The sequence below is a fragment of the Salminus brasiliensis genome, chromosome 5 (assembly GCF_030463535.1).
Source record: "Salminus brasiliensis chromosome 5, fSalBra1.hap2, whole genome shotgun sequence".
Lineage (NCBI taxonomy): Eukaryota > Metazoa > Chordata > Actinopteri > Characiformes > Bryconidae > Salminus > Salminus brasiliensis.
The window spans coordinates 31,770,956-31,791,672 of record NC_132882.1 but is presented as its reverse complement, the minus strand read 5'-3'; the positions used below and the strand labels follow the sequence as shown (position 1 = coordinate 31,791,672).

Genomic DNA, 20,717 nt, shown 5'->3' with positions numbered 1-20,717 from the left:
GCAGTTTGAGGCCCAACCAAGGCCAGTAGGAGATCAATTAAACACTGCAGCTGTGTTTCAGTCTGAATCACGTCTGAACACAGGAGGTTGGGTGTCATTTTAGTTGGTGCAGTAAAAGAATTAGATTAGGTCACTGTAGCACAGTGGAGCTGGGCTGTGTTACATTTTAATTAAATTATGGTCAGTGTAAATGGAGTAAGTCACGGGGCAGCTTAAATGAGCCTGACGGTATTACTTTAGTGCCGGACACTACAAATGTGACCTACATGTAATGGAACAGGCGTGATGCATAAGTGCTTCTGCCGAAGCATGCTCAGATTTACTGATGTTACATGCTAGTGGGGAAAACCTTGGTCAGAGCCTCTTTATTTATTAACGTGATCCTTACTAGATGAATAGGTAGACACACCCACCAAGCACTATACGAAGGTAGAGCCTGCCTTGATTCTGACTTCCACAAGAGTGTTGGAAACACGACTTTCAAAATTCTGGTCCAGTTCCTGCAGATTATCAGAAAATGTGCAGATCTGGTGACTGGGAAGGCCACTGAAGAACACCGAACTCATTGAACATGCTTATGTAATCAGTTTGAGCTTTGTGGCTGTGCATTATCGTGCTGAACTAGAAGGTCAAGAAGGTCAGCAACAATACTCAAATCAGTCAGTGGCATTCAAGCGGCGATTGCACAGTATTCACCAGCCCAAAGTGTGCCCAGAAAACATTCCCCACGTCTGGACTGCTGACACAAGGCAGGTTGGGTCAATGGATTCATGCTGTTAGCGCTATGTTCTGACCCTACCATCGGTGTGCCTCAGTCTTTGACTGTCCAGTTTTTTGGTGAGGCTGAGTTCTCTGCAGGCTCAGCTTTCTGTTCTTGGCTGAACCTAACGTGGTCTTCTGCAGTTGTAGCTCTTCCTTCTCAAGCTTGGACGTGTTGAGAATTCTGAGCTCAGCGTTCAGAGTGGTTACTGCAGACTTTCTGTCAGCTCCAACCAGTCTGGCTATTCACTGTTGAACTTTCTCATTGAGGTGTCACTGGATGTTTTTACTGTATTCACTGTTGTGCTGAAAGTCTCAGGAGCTCCTCCATTCTGATGGTGAACATTATCTGAAGCTGCTGGTCCGTATCTACATGATTTTGTGGATACTATCCCTATCCAGATGTAATCCTGGTCCTCTAGGTCAAAGTACTGCATGTATTTAGTGATGCTAGGCAGGAGTCAGCACAAGTATGAGAATTCTTCTAAGCTCAAGTAAGCTATACAGTGCTAACCCTGAACATCCCCTGTGCCTGTGCAGGTATTAACCATGGACCTGTGATTGCTGGAGTGATCGGAGCCCAGAAGCCTCAGTACGACATCTGGGGTAACACAGTGAATGTAGCCAGCCGCATGGACAGCACTGGGGTGCTCGGGAAAATACAGGTAGGTTTGATTATTTACACATTAAAGACCAGTACTGGCTTTCATAGAACAATGCTCAAAAGCAGCTGAAGTCTCTCAAGGACATCATTTCTCAGGGACGTCATTACTGACCTACCGTTTGATTTCACACTGGATGGTTGAGGTTGCCGCAAGTGAGTTGTTGTGACCGAAGATTTCTTTCTCTTAAAGGTGACGGAGGAGACGAGTCGGATCTTGCTGGCGCTGGGCTACACATGCTCATGCAGAGGGATCATTAATGTCAAAGGGAAAGGAGAACTCAAAACCTACTTTGTTCACACAGAGATGACCAGGTCACTTTCACAAGGGAATGTAATGCCATGAGCCAGCCAACCATCCATCCAGCCAGCCAGCCAACCAGCCAGCCTGCAAGCCACAGCCAGCGTTGTCATTGAAGGAACATGAGACATTTGTAAATACTCTCGCCTTGTCCTTAGATGCACGAGATCTTGGATGTATTTAAAGTGATACCATTTCTGCAGTATCTCATATGCAGAGTTTGTGCACAGGGTACATGTAAGTATGGTAGCAGTTATTTTGTAAGAAAACCAAATATAACAAAAAAGTGTTTTGATGTTTTAAGGCCATGTTCTCCTCCCCCCCCCTATTTTTTCTTTTTGTAAAAACTAACATTAAACTTTGTATGTACTTTTGTCTTCCTGCCGACCTCCTTCTTTGTGTGGTTTAATTGCATGAGGCGGAGACAAGTACTGTTTACAAAAGGTGCGGATACAGAATGACTGGCACAAACGCCGCCTCTTAGACGGCACTCAAGTGCTTTTAGTTCCCTCTCGCTCGTTTTTAATTCAGTCCACAATAACAATGAGACGTGTTTACAAGCCCCAGTGTTCGGTGTTTGTCTAAGTGACTAAAAGCCTGAGAGTCTAACTAAGCTACGCTCATGGAAACTGCACACTTCCATTGCCGTAGTCTGTACAAGTCAAGCTCAGCTTAGCTAGTTCCAAACTATCGTTCAAAACAACTATCGGCTGGACTGTCCGATTTTGAATTGGACCTAATAAAAGCTCAGATTGCTCCACTAAACACACGCAGAACTTCTGTGACTTTATTAGATATTTAAATGGAAGGAGAGAAAGGTGGACAAGCTTGGTGGTAAATGGACTAGTATTTAATCCAGCTCAGGTAATCGTCTTGGTTTAGTCCAGTTTCATGTCCCGAGAACCGTAATGTTTGAGTAAACAGTTGTGCTCAGAAGTTTACATAGTCATCATGGCAATATTAGACTTTTAAGGATTTTCTCATGATGGAATGAAGATGCCAGCTTCTCTGTAAAACAGTCATTGAGTTGACCAACACACAGTACATTGGAAAAGGCCAAAAAGCTTGGTGCAGATCTGAGAAGTCAGGAACTCCGAGATATGGTCAAGAGGAAACATGCTAGAGGCCGTTTAACTCAATAACAGGTGTGTAGTATATGTATTTTTAAGCTTCTGGCGGGTCCAGACCCTTAAATCAAACAGAGGCATATAGTGTTAGGTAAAAGGAAGCAGGGAAGCGCAAGGAAGAAACACTGAGAGCACTCAATACTCCAAAGGAGAAAAACCCACCTCCTTCTGCATGGATATTTTACCATATATGAATCAGCCACTAAAATTCCAGATGAATCTAGCTCTAATACCACCTATGGCCTAAACCCGAACCCGGGGCCAATTACTGGGAGACTTGGCACACCTGAGCTTTATCTGGGCTGCTAATTAGCAGGCTTACCTGTGGCCTTTCTGCTGTATGTACACATCTTTAGCGAGAGTCAGTGAAGCCAACTCCAAGTCAAAACATGCTGAGAAAAGATAAGGAAGCAACTAGGGAGGCGATTTGTTAAAACGTCTTGTTGGATTTCTGGCAGCAATCCTGCTGAAGGTTTCAGTGTGAAAAATGCACCAGTCTGTAGACTTGCTCCAACAAAAGTGTTTATTTCAAAGAATTTGGCTGAGTGGAGTGGAGTACAGCTATCTGTACAAAAACTAAACAATACAGATCTGATTTAAGGAGTCATTTCTGAACAGGTAAAACGGACAGAACGGAGAAAATGGACTTCATGCCTCAGTAAGAGGTTTGTATCCAAACAAAGTCTTGAACAAAGAAATGTAGAAAGCCAACAGGGCTGTACAGATTACTTTACATCACACAACAGCGCTACACCTCGTAGTATCCAGTACTCAGGAGGATGGCTTGTTCTCAGGTCCACAGTTGCTATGCAGTTCTGATCCGTCCTCACTGGTTTCTTATAAATGGGACAGGAGTAGAGGCGGGAGTCCTTCATACCTGAAAAGAACAGCAATGCAATATTAGAATTAGACAGGATCAGCTGGTGTCTTGTGCTTAAAATGTGAATTCACTTGGTGGAGAAGATTTTTTTCAGACAAGTCCCTCTGAAATCTATCAAGACACTGTAGGAGACAGCAGGCTTTGCTGTTTGGTCTTAAATCATGTTGAATGTGTTCCTATCCTTGGAAATTCTTATTCTTAATAACCAGATGGGGCGTTTAAGCCGCCAAACAATTCAACAAAAGCTATCAGCGCAAGCCCAGCTGAAGAAAAAAAAAACACTAAAATGACGGAATAAATCTTGAATTCATCGCCTTCGGTAGGTAAGACAGCTTATTATGCTCATTAGAATTTGTAATTATCCATACATATCCACATATAATAACATGCATTTACCTATACGCTTCTAATTATCTCTACAAATTATTTCCTGTCAATCTCCTGCTCCATAATCTACTTCCATTAATAGCTGAGGTGCACACACACACAGCTCGCACCATTATTAATAAAAATCTGTCTGTGACATTTAAATGTTATATTCATTTGTCTGTTACTTGGAATGGATTATGAATTATAACTGCCAGAGTGCTCAGAGGGCGATGCACATTAGTGTACCTGGTTTTACCCTTTCCTTCATAGTTTCTTCCGGCCATTGGAAAGTGCTGATGTTTTCTATGGAAGCCAGCTTATATACTGGGCCCAGACTGTTTCAGGGGCTTATTCACTAATTAAAAAAATGAAACCCCATGTTTCCTCTTACTCCAAATGTAGCTGAGCGTTCAAATACACTGCATGACATGTAGTTACGGACTAAAGCTTGTCCCATAACACAAACAGGTAGCAGTCATTTGGAAGCCTAAATGTTATCTGTGCTTCTGTCTGTTTTGTCTAAGCAATAAGTGAAAGAGTGTCAGAAACCCCACAAGCAAGAAGTCTGTTGAGAGTTACGTCCGCAGTTTCCACAAGGCTTACTGGTATAAGCTTCCAACGCCTGTTAGCTACGTTAGCCTTGAAGCTCATTAAACTATTTTGGATGAGAGATTTTTTTTTAAAAAGCTCAGAATTCAATTTCTTGACCAAACTACTCACAACATCTATGCCAGTGATTCTAGAGGGCACTAGTACTAAAGGTACAAGAGGTGTACTAGAGGTACTAGAGGTGTAGAGGTGTTGGAATGCTGCGGCTGTGATATGAAATGCAATGGGGGCCACCCACTGCAGAGACCACCCCCATTCCCCCTTAAATAATGGAGCTGCTCTACGTCTTTCTGACTCAAACCACATGCACTATTTCATCCTGCTCCTAAAGCACTACTGAGCACGATGCTTTGTGAGTGGTGCAAGCTTAGGTTTCTGTTAATGGATGTGTGTGTATGTGTTTTGGGAGAGGGGAAGGCGGTCTATTAATGGATTTGTGGATTTCTGGCCTGTAGATGTGAAAGCTGTCGTACTGAGAGGTGCTGTAACTGCTGAAAGTTAATAAAAAACATATCGGCACCCTATTGAATTAGCCTGTATTACAATTTAATATATTTTTGATGTTATGCCTGTTTTAGTGCTTTCTTATTTTAAAAAACGCTGAACTATCCAGTATTTTTGGGGACAATGCTAAAACAATGCTTAAATTGCTTTGTTGGAAGTCCTAGCTTGCTTGCTCAGCTCTTACCGTTGTTCTCAGCGTACATCCGAATCACGGGCATCATCTCAAAGAGCACTTTGGGCTTGGAGTCGACAAGCCTGCAGTTACGTCGGTCCCAGCCTGCGCCCTCCAAGTACAAGCCGTACACGTACACGCCCTCCTGCGGTGGCTGAGTGATGTCATCCTTCATCCACTTCGTAACCTCGTTGCACAGCACCATCCGGTCCAGAGCCCAGCCTTTGTTTGCTCGAGTGATCTCCTATGTAGACATATTGAGAGACGTTCAGTGACTCAGAGATGCATTGGCATTACATTAGATGGCACTGCTCTTTGAAAATGTACAAATACATGTTGTATTAAATTATTAGTTATTAGTTAATTAAATTAACATCAATCAAATATTTAAACAGCTGCTTAATACATGCAACCATGTACAACCATGTACCATGTTCACATTAACCAACAGAAAGGGGGAGCAATCTCATCTCAGAGATTTCAGAACTGAGAAGTTAGCCATCAAGTAGTTTTACCAGCAGCGCCTCATATGAGCTGACAGCTATCACAGCAATCACACATCAGTGTACTTCTAGTTACATAGAAATGCACTGTTTGATCTGTATTTCTGAAAACTCGAACAGTACAGTAAATTCAATCACACCCCAACAAAAACACCCGCTACAAAGTAAATCACTGACACTTGACATCCTAACACTGCGCAACCAGCACGCATTTGCTATGTTCGTACATACAATATACAATACATGAACCCCTGGAGACCGTCACTATGATCCCAGGATCTCTAGTTTGAATCCTTGTCATCAGCAGCCAGTGTCTGAGAGAGCACAATTGACCTTGCTGTCTCATGGGTGGGTTGATGGCACTTCTATCCCACATCACTCCCAATCCCGGTAACGCCAGCATAGGCGTGTGTTAGCAGCTGTAGCTGGGGAGCTGTACTTTCCTCCAAGAGCACTGCCTGCCCAGCGATGCTGTATCCGCAGCAGTTGGAAAAGAAGCAGTGGCTGGCTTCACATTTGTCTAAGGAGACATGTGCTAGCCTTCTTCCCCATAGAGTTGGGGGCATTGCTAGCGATAGGAAGAGTTCACATGAACTGGGATTGGGTAATTAGCCTTTCATATTAGGTAGGAAATGCGGTGAAATTAAAAAATAAATGTGGACCCCCATGTAAAGTGGGTTTAGCTACTAATTTTAGCCAGTTATGAACCTATACGGACTGGAAGCAGTGTCAGCACATGAACCATTCACTGAGAGCTTCATGGAATGGGTTTCCATGTCTGAGCAGCCACATCCAAGCCTAAGATCATCATGTGCAATGCCAAACATCAGCTGAAGTGGTGGAAATCACCACTCCACTGGACTCTGGAGCAGCAAAAGTGCACTTTCCGTAGTGATGAATGCAGATTCAGCATCTGGCAGTCCAATAGATGAATTTGGACCAGAACTGATGGATGTAGGACAACAAGCTCCACACAGCACCACCTTTGAAATGCACTGAAACACCACATGTGAGTCAGGCTTTATTGCCCACACAAATTTAAATGTTTTGTGCAAATGTGTGATAAATTAGACATGCAGTTTTCACTATGCTAATTGCACAGGTGGTTAAGCAAACATTAGACACCTAATGTGTTGGGCCTGATTGAGGCTGCGTGACTGGTGCTCTTAATAAAGAGATCCTGCTTCAGGAAATTGTAGCCCATAGGCCTGTGGTTAAAATAGGGTCCTAGAATATCACACAGACCATACTGATTAGTAGTTCCTGATGAACTACTAACTACTGAACTACTGCAATGCGATGATTATGATATGATCTAAACTGTAATATAAATGTACAAAGCTGAAACAGCTGTAAAAGAGAGAACCTAGACAGGAATTAGGAGGATAACAGGATCAGGGAAATGGTAGCTGGCTGTGTGTGTGCATGTGTGTGACAGCCAGCCCACCTGTCTCATGGCTGTCAGGAAGCCCTGCGGGTTGAAGAAGCCCGTCATCCAGAAGCAGTTCGGTCGGCCCTCGAAGATCCAGGCCTGAAACTGCCGGTTTCGCTCCAAAAGCTCGGTGAACCAGAAGCCCAGAGTGCTGGAGGCCCATGAGGCCTGCAACAACCAAACACACACACACACACACAGTTATTCGAGCAGAACAAACACTGAAGATCTCAAAAAGACACTGGAAAGTGATATGCACAAGTGATATGACAAGTGAAGCAAAGACACACACACACACACACACACACACACACATCATATCAAAGCTTTGCAAGGATCATGAAAACAAGGGTGAAGCCAGAGTGGTCAGGGGTGGTGACTACCCAAATGGCCACCCAGCCCGACCTGCTGGAAGATTGCCCGCTGAGGTCCTCTCTACCTGCGTCAAACCAGCTGCCACCTACCAGTCCGGCCAGCGGGCCCCCCCACCCGCCACCACCCATGGCGGACCGGTGGCTCTCCCGCCTGCCGCTGCTGCCTGTTTGGTGGCCGTGTTGAAATCTAGATGGACTCCTAACTGTCTGCCACTATTAATATCAGCACTATTAACTATCTGTTGTATCTGGTTTGGTCATTTTTATCATTAATGTTTAATAATAGTTCCGACCAGAGGAGGATGGGTTGGGTCCCCCTTGTGAGCCTTGGTTCCTCCCAAGGTTTCTTCCTCCAGCTCTGAGGGAGTTTTTCCTTGCCACTGTCGCCGTTGGCTTGCTCACGGGGGTCCTTCATGTTATTTCTTCTTTCTTCTCTGTCTCTGTCCTTTATTAAGTACTAATTATGTAAAGCTGCTTTGTGACGACAACAGTTGTAAAAAGTGCTATACAAATAAATCTGACTTGACTTGACTTGACTACCACCCTCTGAAGCAACGCTGGCCTTATGTCCACCCTAGTCCCATTTAGACAGATCAAGACAGAGCCTTAAGACTCTGTGGACAGAAAATAGAAATAGAAAATTCTCTGACCTTTTTCCAGCGGGCTGGGATGCGGGCATCGTACATGCAGTCGAGAGCATCGCGCAGGTTCTCGCTCATGACAATGGTGCCGTCGATGGCCAACTTCAGGTCAGTGAGTGTGCTCCTCACTAGCGCCAATACTCGCTGCATACGGTCAATCTCCTGCCTCAGGAAGATGTTCATGGGCTGCAAGGAACCCATTTTTACCAGCCTTTCCCTCACCTATAAACGCATACACACACACACACATATATCGTGATAAAAATATATGAAGGCGGTAAGGACTTTTTAATACATGTTAAAACCTTTACAAAGACCTAAAGAGGGTTTTGTCACTCATGGAATATCTGACAGTGCTGATGACTGAGGAAAAAGGGACATTTTGTCTATCACAGCTAAATATCTATAATAATGAGGAGAGAGAGGCAGTCAGCACCCTTCATTGCTCTCCTCCAGAACCACACTAAGTGGTCAGGAATAACAGGGCAACAGCTGCCAATTACGGTCTGCTTGTTTCCTAAGCACCTGTAGTTAGGTGTGAAAACACTTACGCTCAATGCAGCATTAAACTGGAGCATATTTAAGCCATAGAAAAGATCTCTGTGGGCAGTAATGAATGCATGTTGCAGTTCTATATTATTTCTCATTTGTTGCTCCTTGAAAAAAGCAGTAAAAACTCTTTTAAAAGATCAAATTATTTTTTTTTGAATATCAGTAAAATTAAATATTATTTTGTGTGTATATTTTTTTTTAGGAAAAGAAAAAATGTAATTAATAAACCCCTGGTTTAGTCATTGCCAATTCCTGCCCAGAAGCTAGGACTACTAGTGCTAGGAAGGTAGTGAAGGGTAGATGTGAGTTTCACAAAGCCAGCTTACCGCATCCTATCAAACACTGGCTAGCATCTCACTAAGTGATGGGAGAGGGAGAGGGAGGAGAATGAGGCTTTGTGTGACCCCCATCCACGGATTGGTTGTGGAATGACCTGAGAGCGAACTGGCAATCTCCTGATGACCTGTCCAACACTTAAGATGCTCCGCATAAATAACTGTAACTTCTAAGGATTGGGAAGAATACTAATATGCTCAACTGCTAAATGTTGCACTCTGGACCATGAAGGTCATCTGCACCTACAAGATATTAACCACTCAATGAATCCCGGGACCCCTCACCTCAAATGGCACGTAGTCTGGCGGCAGCTTCTCCAGCATGTCATCAGCCAGCCGCCCCACCACCGCCTCCCGGGTCTCCTCTCCTCCGCTGGAGCTGTCTTTGGGCTGAATGCTGAGGATGGTGTCCAGGACATCCTTAGCCAACTTGCTCTGGTAAGTGATGTCGGCATTGGGGTGAAGGCCAAACACCTCAGGGGTGTCGTATGCTGGGAGTCCCTATGGAGAGACAGCAGACCGAAGCCAACAACAGAAATTAATTTAGCTTTATTGATCTGACCCTTTATTGGACACAATTATCATTTTAACAGTCTACGGTCAGGCGAGTATGTCTGAGGTAAACACACACTTTGGACTAGCCATAGGGTTCAATACCAGTTTGGGTTATGGACTGGTAATCAGCATGCGGTATTGATTTTCAGCCAGGCTATTTAGCAGTAAAGCAAAACTTGAAGCAGTAGCATCACTTGCAACCTCCTGCTGGGATGCTGATAAGGAACAGAAGCTTACAGCAAATTGAAGCATCATTTCTGGACCACATCTTACAATTATTATAGTCCAGATCTAAATAAAGATTCTTATCATTTGATTAGAGGGGAAATATCACATTCACACAAGTCGATCAGCCAAGACATGTTTGCTGAGATCTTCTTCTTTAGTTTTGCGCCTGTGGCTTTGAGGCTAACAAACTAACTCTAGCAAAACAAGAAATTGGCTATAAGCAAACACACAATAAATACATAATAACTGGAATATTATCATATATTAAATTATCATAATTACGAAAACTCAATGTGTATTACTATGCTGTCACAAACACATGGTTATCTAGTATAATTATGTATGATTTATTGTATGATATATATATATATATATATATATATATATATATATATATATATATATATATATATATATATACACCCACCCAAAACATTACAAATCCCATACCTGCCAAACTTATCATCTAAATCAGAACTGCTTATGTTGTTTTCACAGGCATCAACCCATGTGTTTTATCTGGGTTGTATGACTGTACAAGGCTACGGATATGTATTGTAATACAATTCCATCATAAACTTTGCCCAGTTAACATCAGTAATTCCATCATGTTCAGAGTGCTTTCTCACTTTCTACTAGCCTGAGCTGTTTAACAGTCATTTCATCAGACTCGGACCAAAAGTTGCAGGAGTTTCCCGTATTTCGACTGCAAATCCCTGAAGCCAGCAAATTATTGACAATATCTCAGAAAAAGTAATATATCTCAGGAAAGTAAGCAAGAGGAAGAGACTGGCGCCATTCTTCCAATATTATAGTGAATGCTATTTAAACTAGCTGCCTAGCTGTGCTACTTTACTGCTACTCTATTGATGCCCTTTGAGATGAGATGAGTTTTAACTTGAGGTGATTTAGAAATGTAGAAATGGTGTCTGGGATTGTAAGGTTTGCGGTTTCAACAGGTGGGTTTCTGACACGGTCTAACTTCTATAAACAAAAATGTCTATTTAATAGATGTACATCTGCATAGCATACCACTTCACAGATTGGCCATCCCCTATTTATCTGTTATTTTTACTCGTTATTCTCCAACCTAACATTCAACCACAATTAAAGTGCATACTCTGAGAGATGTTAGACCACAGGATGACTGAACCAACGTGTCTCTATGGGTCGTCTGCTCTTGCTTTTATTCCCTCTGTCTATGAAAAATGAGTGAATGCATGAGTATGTGTGTATGTCTTTACGTATAGGCTATAACTGATTAAGGGGGCATTTAGTCACTGTCAGACAACAGCCTTGCATGTCCAGAACAACAACTTTACTTTCTTGCCTTACAATGGAAGTCAGTGTAAAATTGGCTTGTAAATTCCATGTCACGTGGATGTCTGCATAAGTGTGTATGTGTGGGTCTGTTTGTCAGTTCAAAAGTGTGTGTGCTCTCTCACTTTGAGAAGCTCATTGTGTGTGACAGACGAAACAATGGTTCGGCGCTGGAGTGAGGCTGGAGGAGTGTTTGTGTGTGAATGCCGGTCTGCCGTGTGGAGGAGCTGAAAACATCCATCACAATGAGATCAAAGTGAATTAAAAGCTGCCCCTGCGCTCCCGCCAGCTCCTCTCCTCTGCTCTGCTCACATCTCTCTTCAGCGCAAGGGTGCCGCAGGGCTGCGTGAGTCACCGGCTCCAGCATGCGACCAGGATAACCCCGGTGATGTGCTCTGTGTAATGATGAGACACCTCCGAAGGACCTCGCGGTAAGAGTGGGGTGGTGCTAGGGCTGAACTTCGACATCCTTGGTTTATGTTAGATCAGTATGGGGCCACAGGTGTGGTATTTAGTGCTGTCATTTTTTATTTGACTAAAGAGAGAACCTTCAATATACTGCCTTAAAAAGGACATAGCAATTGGCCTCCACCTGCGAACCAATAAGACCCCTTCAGATTTCATTCAGATACTTTTTTGTTAATAAAGACCCCTAAAAGAACTCATGCCTCACTGGTCATTCTTTGCAACTGGCTGTGGTAGGGGAAGGCTGTGAAAATGAGGACCAGAAAGCATTTGAAATTCTGAATTAGAGGTGAAGTTACAAGCAAGCACTAGAGAGGAAGGAAAAGGCTACAAAATAACACTCAAGTGTTTGGACATCTCAGTGAGCACTGCTGGATCAATTTTGAGGAAATGGATGCTGCCATCTTTTCCAGGCATTGCCTTGGAAAGCCAACAATCACTTTAAAGAAGTCACCGTGTTCAGGGGCTGAGACTGGAAAATAACTGTAGCGGAATCGATTACATTCTCTCCTGATATTCAGCATGAACAGTGATTGCAAATCTCTTGTCTAATGTCCCTCACAGGGGCAGTGACATGGCTCCAAATAGCACCTCTGCTGTAACTGGTGTGGCGAACCAGAAGAACGAATATTGTTTGTAACCACAGCTTTAATTTCAGTCTCATTCAAAGATGTGCTAAATGTGACACTGTGTTTTAAAGCTATTTAATACTGTGTTAACGTATGTCTTCTTAACTCCTTTTCTAGTGAACTGGTTTTCTGCGTTTCATATTAACGTCCAAAAACAGGGCTTTGAGCTCGAGGTGTGGTATTGGTCAGAGATTCTGAGAGTTTTCTTTGGCGTCAAAGAATCTTCTCGAAGGACTTTGAAAGGCAGCAGTGTTTTCCTGCCCTGCTTTTTCATTGTGCAGCTTTCACATCCCTAAAGAACTGCAGAAAAGACCTCAGTCTGGACAGTTCTGATTTTTATTTGCAGAGACAAGTCAATACATCTGAAGATGATCTCTTTTTTCAAGCTTTCTTCAAGTAGGCAAAAACAGTCCAGCAGTCTACATCTTCACCATCAGTGATAAAGTTAGGGTGCTTTTCTGATGTCATAACCTTCACTTTCATCATATCGAACTGAAGTCTCATCTTTGTACTCTGTGCGCTAACTTTCCCTATAAGGGCATTCAGATCCTCCCGGTGTTACACTTTGAGTGTTGCGTCATCCACATCTCAAAGTTTATTGACGATTATTTCTTCAAACGGACTGAGCAGGTCAGCTTCTGTCTGAAATGAACACTAAACTCACTGAGACACAAATCCTGTTGTGTAAGAGACTGCTATTTCAAAACCACTTGAAGAAGCCAGTGAATGACATTCTGTATTGCTGTTAGCTAAGTGTTTGTTGCCTGTCAATACAGTAGTGTTTTATTAATGTACATGACTAGTAGGGTGTTTATTGGGGGGTTGCTAGAGTACCGCTTACATTGTAAATAACAGCAGAGACACAACATTAACTGAAAGATATTTGTTACTGTACTAAATGTATAATTTCTGTTGATATATGTTTGGGGCAGTAGTCTCAAACCCTGCTAGTGGATAGCTGCCTATTGCAGACACTGGATACAACCCTAACGCACCCACCTGATTGGCAAATATGGGCTCTAACAATGTTGCTCTCCAGGAAGAAAGTTGAACATTAGTAGGAAAATGACATTTGTGGCTGTTAAATAGCAAAGCTGTAGAGTTTGCATTAAGCCTTCTTGGAATCATCTTACTAGCTGTTTAGCACAGTATTGTGTTATATTATAACATTGCCATCTATGTAAACAGACAAAAGTATGCTGCTTCTGGAAACCTGGATTATGTCCATATTGTTGGCCATTTAAAAAAAAAAAAAAGATACAACAATACATCATACGGTGCCAGAATCCACTTAAACCACTCAATTTGAGATTTCTTACCTCAATATGGTTTATGATATGGTAAAATGCAAAAACTTGTAAGATGCAAACTGATTTACATAACATTCCACTGCCAGTTTTCAACATTAGGAGAGTAGTTCCAATGCAAAAAAACATTACTTGGCTGTTCAATCAGACAATGGTTTATATTGTGTTAATCAGATTTTTTAACCATGTAACCATCACTCCAGCCCAGCAGCGTCTCTACTTCCTCCGGAAGCTAAGAAAGGCTTGTCTCCCTCCACCCATCCTCACTTTCTTCTATAGAGGGACTATAGAGAGCGTCCTGCAGCTGCATCACTGCCTGGTTTGGGACCTGCACAGCCTCTGACCGCAAGACCCTCCAGCGTATTGTGAGGACAGCTGAGAGGATCATCGGAGTCTCTCTCCCCTCCGTCATGAACATTTACACCACCCGCTGCATCCGCAAAGCAACCAGCATTGTGGATGACTCCACCCAAACTTCACACAGACTGTTCTCCTTCCTGCCATCAGGAAGAAGGTAGCGCAGCATCCGGTCCAACACGACCAGACTCTGCAATAGCTTCTTCCCCCAAGCCATCAGACTTCTCAACTCCAGAGACTGAACTGATGGTTTTTCTGTTCCATGCGCACTCTCTCTCTCTCTCTCTCTCTCTCTCTCTCTCTCTAACCATTTACCCCAGACAATATGGGAAGCATTTTGCACTATACTACTATACTAACCCTACCTATACTACCTATACTACTCACTGGACTCAATATTTATTGCACACTGCATAATTTGCACACTACCCCCAATTATTTATTATCCTCTGTCTGTACTGTGTTGTGTTGTCTGTCTGTCTGCACTTGTACTGTGTTGCACTTGTGTTCTGTATGCACTGTGTCTATGTTGCACCATGGTCCTGGAGGAACGTTGTTTCGTTTCACTGTGTACTCTGTATGTAGTTGAAATGACAATAAAAACCCACTTGACTTGACTTGACTAATTAACACCACCTGAAAATACTGAAAAGACTGACCAACCTGTATGTACTGTAGGTACTGCTCCACGCTGGTGCACCTGGGGATGCTGTAGCCCTTGTAGAAGTGGAAGTCAGGGCTGAACATGTTCTCACTGAACCAAACCTTGGAGAAAGTGTTTAAGAGGCGCTTGTCGTAGTCGTCAGTCACTCTGCCCCCATACTGGATCTCGCCGATCATGTAGCGGACAGTGCTCCAGGACACTCCCTGAGAAGAGATCACAATCACCATTATAAACAGAAAGACTGCAAAGCAGGGATGAGAACTCCGCCAATGAAAAGCTGGACCGCACACAGGTTAGTTCCTTCTACACTCCAACAATATCAGCATACTTATGATCATTTCTGTTGACACAGTTGTGTCAAATGTCCAAGAAAAGCCTTGCCAGAATAAACCAGGCCTGAGCATTTCATGGACAAATGTGGCTTAATGGAGTAATCCTAGGCGTTTTTCTCTTTTAACACAATGTGCTATAGCAAGTAACTGATATGCTTTTTCAGGACAGAAATAAATCAATTATCAATTATTATTTTTTTAATTTATAGACATTTTAATATCCAAACTGCTAAAAATATTTTATTTTCCTACTCAACTCAATTATACTCAATTATACACATATGCCTGATGTTCATGATGTTTTAGTGTACTACTACTTATGTGGTACATCTGCAATTTCCTAAAAGACCCTTACCTTGTACTTTCCACCAAGAACTCCACCGACCTCAGTGCACTAACTACATGTACAATTACTGACCACAGATCTGTTGGTGATCAGATTTTATTTGAATGGTAATCTATTCTCAACGCAGCAGTGACAATGAAATGGAAGTGTGTCTGGTACACGATTTATCAGACATCCATTTGTATGGGACAACAGAACAGACTGGACCTGCTGGGGAGCTCACAGATGAGTCACAGAGTCACTGGATGGCAATAACAGACAGGATATATGAGTACGAGGAAGTAAACTGGGAGGAAGGAAATTCAGGTGTGGCGGTCCCAAAAAACATTCCCAGCACAATTCCAATAAACTGAGCGGCACTCGTTTCCTCACCCTCTTAATGTCCATGTCATCCAAGTGGTTCTGCACGAACTGGACAGTGGCATTAAAGTCGGCCTGGTTGAACTCGTATGGGATGCTCCAGCCCAGTGGACCGTACTTGCGCCTCTCCTGTACAGTAGAGTGCAGGAAGGCCACGCTGTAGAGCATGGGCTGCCACTGCACCATGTTACTCACATCCAGCAGATCCTGACTGATCCCTGATCACATAGAGAGAGAGAGAGAGAAAGGGAGAGTAAGTGTGTTGAACAAATTACCACCACAATAGTACGAAAACAGCTTAGTCCATTCCCGAACGCTCATTTGAAGCAAGATTCTCTCACAATCTGACCGTAAAATAGCAGCTTCAGAATCACGGTGATGCTCCACTGACTGTAATAGGGAGAATAGTGCCCATCACTGCCACTTCTGACCAGAACACTGCTACTGCACTATGTAACTTTGGAGGAGCTGCACGTGACCTGTCACAAGATCTGTGTATTGCTGTGTAACTCGAGTCATATCTGCTGCCTGCATGCCGTTTCACATGCTTCTGTCACTTCTGATGCTGCTTCTGTATCTGCTGTGCGATTTGTATTAACAGCAGAGGGGAACACGTGAATTACACTCCACCAACTGTAGGGTGAGCCCCTCCAGGTCGCAAAAATGACCAATTCTCAGGGGACGAGAGTTTGAATCCCATGCCATGCCGCTTTTGCTGTGCTCTCTCCAGGTGGGTAGATGGCCCTCCGTCCCATCATCACTCTCAAAACAATGCTGGCCGGCACAGGCATCTGTTAGCTGGTGCATCGGAACTTGGGACCTCACGCTTTCCTCCAAGCGTGTCGGCTGCCCAGCTCCTCTGCATCGTAGGAGACACGTTAGTCCTTACCCTCCTAATGTCAAGAGCATTGCTAGTGCTCGTGGGTTAACTGGGAGTACCAAACTGGGAGAAACGTTGAAGAAATCTTGCATAAACACTTAGAGTACACTTAGAGTGATCACAAACTGTCATTAGTTTTCAGCTAATGGTAATTCTGGAGCATTTTCTGACCCTATAAACCTTGTGGTAACAGTCTCCATCCAACAGCCCCTTTGAGCAGTTGGGTCTGAAAATCTGAAATAAGATAATTCATTTTCCAATAGTGCAGAGGAGGACCTTTAAAAGATAGCTTAGGAAACTGTAGATCTGGAAGACCAAGCATAGATAAATCTGATCGTAGAGTGGCTATAAAGACAAAACAAAAGCCCCATATCACAACAAAGGATCTACAGAAAGGCTCAGACAACACAGGAAAGGGGGTGCACCGTTCTACTGTGCTGCTCTTATAGGCCAGACAAGTTCATTAAAGCCAAAGAAGTATGTTAGGTTCTGAGACTTTACGACTGGAGTCGTACCCTTTTTATATGCCACAATAACTATATATAATTAGCATTGATAAGTAATAATTAATGTTCACTTAAAAAAAGAATGAAATGTATAATTTGGTCAGATGTGCTTTAAAATTCTGCAGAGAACTGTACATCCTCATCTCAATCCCCATGACCTTCTCAAGAGACAATGACTCTCTAAGCACATCATAAACATACCACACAGAGACACAAAAAAAACCCAAAGAAAAATATGTACTGTATTAAAAGATGAATCTTATTACAGAACATAATCTATAATCTCTTATGAAAGTGATAGAAACCTGAGAGCGCACAGGAGTGTCACAAAGTAGAGGCCGATCATTTTATCTGCTTGACTGACAGAAAAAAAAGTCATATTTTAGTTCATTGACTTGAAGTCCTCTGCTAAATGGAAGCTCCTGGTAGCATCCAAGCACAGATGTCATTTGGTAATATTTTACCGGTTCTCCAGCTGACTGATTTGAGTCCCCCTGAGAAGCTGAGCACCCAACAGAGCTGAAGTCTTCTTAACGGTGCATTAAATACGCTCATCATTCACTGTCCCTGGATGACAGCAGCTATCAACTCTGAATAAACAACAAGATGCTAAGCTGCAGAAGGAAACTTTGAAAGATTAAGGCTATTTATGCCCAAATCATGCTGCCAGATTCTCTATGAAGCTGATCGACATGATGCCATTGTTACACTCCAACCTACCTTTTACAAGCACTTATGTTGGTTGAGCATTAAAACAGGTGTGTACTGGTTTTAGAGAGTAACATAGTTATATGAGCAGCACAATTACTATCTGAAAAAAAATCATAATAAGTAGGCATTAAAAGACATAAGCAGTGAAATAGGTGACAAGTTCAGAAACCAAACCCTATAAGATTGGGGCAATTATTGGGGGGAATTATTTAGTTCACCAAGTTTGGCAACGTGCAAATTTAAATCATGTCCAAAAATCCTGCATGTATTATAAATAAGACCAGTCTAAAAATATTGCTCATCATTTCTGCTCTACTGGCTCCACAATGACAAACAGTGCTTGAACCCCGAAGATTGCCACTTGCAATGCAGTTTGAAGATAATCAATTTTCACAACAATTATGTTTGTAGTCCACAGAAATAGAACATGTTCTACATCAATTTCAGAAGAAAACTAAATAGTCACTGGTTGTTTTGGTTGCTGGAAATAAGCATTTACACAAAAAATGAATCTACTGATGAAAACATAAATGTGAAGAAGAAAAAAAGAAACCTACTCCAGTGTTTATAAAACATATCCTTTTTTACATAAGAGAATAAATATACCGACTGAAAGAAATTAGTAGTCATTTTTTAAATTAATGAATTTTTTTTTTACATTAAGAAAATGTAAAAAAAGGTACTTCCTGTAAATACAGTTCTGGCCTAACCTTTTTAACCCTTTTGGATTTGCCTTCCACTCCCTGCCATGAACACAAAGAACGGCTCTAAAATCTCCTTTTCTGGGAAATTCATCATCCATGCTTCACACATAAACTACAGATTCTTTTTTTGGTAAAGCGGTGGCATTTGGCCAGAGCGGCCATTAAACTCCCCTGTCTGCTGTTGTTGCCGCCCACTTCGACATTAAGCTTCTTGATAGTGAAATTAAAAAGACTTTTTAAAGAATCCGGCTCTTAATGTTTAGCCTCTGTGAGAACAGTGACAGTGTATTTGCTGTCCAATGGCTGTTTATAATGAGCTCCCGTGAGTTTATCTGTCACCACCTGTAGTGCAGTTGACCAGTATGTGTAGTTTGTGTGTAGGAACACTGGAAGCAGTGTAAACAGGGCTGTACTAACCTTGATAAGTCCTCTTGAGGCCTGCCTTTAAGCCCTGTGGGGGCTCATTGGTAAACTTGATGGACATCTGCAGCAGTGTGATGGGGAAGTTCCGGTGCGCTTCAGTGGTCATCCACAGACGGAAGCCCTCATGGACGCTGTCTGTCTCAGTCACAGTGTCCATCAGCTCATCCAGGAAGTCCAGGCCCAAGTGACAGTTCTGTAGCAGAGCCCAGCCACCCTGTTCACATTGAAAACAGCTGCATTATATCAATTCCTATTCACATTTTGGCTGGATAAGGAGAATTTTTTTTTGTTGTCCAGTTCCTTTTAGCAACACTTTATGTGAAGTGGGCATGTGCCTTACGTTAGCCATGGACTGCTGCAGCAATTTTCGGGCGTGAACTTCCTGGCCCTGTCCCATGGACACGTAGCGCGTCTCCACCTTCTGCCTCTTGCCAAGGGCGATAATGGAGTCAGTAGGGTCCGAGCCCATGGATAGTAAGCAGATGAGAGGTGTGCGTGGGTCTGACTCCTCCCATGTCTTCTCCAGGTCCAAAATCACACCTTCTGCATACTTCTCTCCCATCGAGTACATGATGTATTTGCGGGCCTTGATGTTATATAAATACAAAAAAATATGAATTTGCAGATTCTACTCTATGTACTAATGCAAAACTCAGGTTTATGGCAATTCGTTCACAAAGATCCAAGTACAAAATTTATATTTCTATTTATATTATTGTACTATAAAAGTTCAAAAGTCTGCCTCGTACATCCTCTCACTGACCACTTTACGAGGTCCACATACAGAGATGCAACACATAAAGTTAGCCCATCCATTATCATGCACAATTTTAAGAGACAATTTATCCCTGGTCAGTGTCTGACTACAGGCCTGCCATTCATCACACAGTATTTACATGAGGAATCATTCTCAGCACTGAAGTGACATTGACCGGTTCTGGTACGAGGGTACACCGGTCAACTAGAACCTTAAAACCAGGTGCACATAATTGAGTAGGTCCCTCTCGTACCACCAAAACTGCTCTGACCCGTCAAGGCACAGACTCCATAAGACCTCTAAAGGTGCTCTGTGGTATCTGGCTGCAAGATGTTAGCAGCAGATCCTTTAGGTTCTGTCACTTGTGTGATAGGTCTCCATGGGACTGACTGGCCATGGCAACACCTTGAACTTACAGCCATGTTCCTTAATCCATTCCTTCTTGCATAAAGAAAGAATAACATGATTATGGCAGATGGGATCATTCGTAGGGACCCCAAAAAGGTCCAAAAATGGCCTTGGGCTAAAGGACGACTAACAAACTGAGCATCAACATGCGTAATAGGGTGGAGTTTGTAATGAAGAGAGCTTCACACACAAATGGTCAACAGTTCAACGATGAGAAAAAGAGCGAGTGTGAGAGGCTGTGTAACCTGGGCAATAGTTCTGTCCGGACACCAGGAGCGGATTAGCAGCAGGCGCCTGAAGCAGTCCAGGGATTGGTCATAAGCATTAGGGATGACCTCCTCTTCCGGAGCCTCCTTATCAAACCAGCTCTTCCACTGCTTCTCATGACGGCCAATCTGATCACAAACAGACAAAACGCAAATGCCCACGTCAGTCAGTGTCATCAGCTGTTTGTGTGTGTGCGCGTGTTGTGTGTTTACTCGGAGGGTGGGCGGCCCGGCCTCGGGTCCCCACTGTGCTTTGCCGCTGTTTAATTAAACAAGGGCG

General features: G+C 43.0%; 2 protein-coding genes across 2 annotated transcripts in view; one reads left to right on the top strand and one right to left on the bottom strand.

Moving 5' to 3' along the window:
* adcy2a (adenylate cyclase 2a) overlaps nt 1-2,091 on the top strand; it is a 131,577-nt gene extending 129,486 nt beyond the window's left edge. The window contains exons 24-25 of the mRNA XM_072680215.1: nt 1,300-1,424; nt 1,614-2,091. Of these exons, the coding sequence (XP_072536316.1) occupies nt 1,300-1,424; nt 1,614-1,766 (278 nt within the window). The 3' untranslated portion in view covers nt 1,767-2,091. The remainder of the gene's footprint in view (nt 1-1,299; nt 1,425-1,613) is intronic.
* Nucleotides 2,092-3,362: 1,271 nt separating this feature from the next.
* dnah5 (dynein, axonemal, heavy chain 5) overlaps nt 3,363-20,717 on the bottom strand; it is a 143,052-nt gene continuing 125,697 nt past the window's right edge. Inside the window, exons 70-79 of the mRNA XM_072680201.1 lie at nt 20,417-20,566; nt 19,347-19,592; nt 19,001-19,220; nt 15,795-16,000; nt 14,744-14,947; nt 9,505-9,720; nt 8,342-8,554; nt 7,333-7,485; nt 5,395-5,626; nt 3,363-3,725 (exon numbers count right to left, since the gene is read on the bottom strand). Coding sequence (XP_072536302.1) covers nt 3,574-3,725; nt 5,395-5,626; nt 7,333-7,485; nt 8,342-8,554; nt 9,505-9,720; nt 14,744-14,947; nt 15,795-16,000; nt 19,001-19,220; nt 19,347-19,592; nt 20,417-20,566 — 1,992 coding nt within the window. The 3' untranslated portion in view covers nt 3,363-3,573. The remainder of the gene's footprint in view (nt 3,726-5,394; nt 5,627-7,332; nt 7,486-8,341; nt 8,555-9,504; nt 9,721-14,743; nt 14,948-15,794; nt 16,001-19,000; nt 19,221-19,346; nt 19,593-20,416; nt 20,567-20,717) is intronic.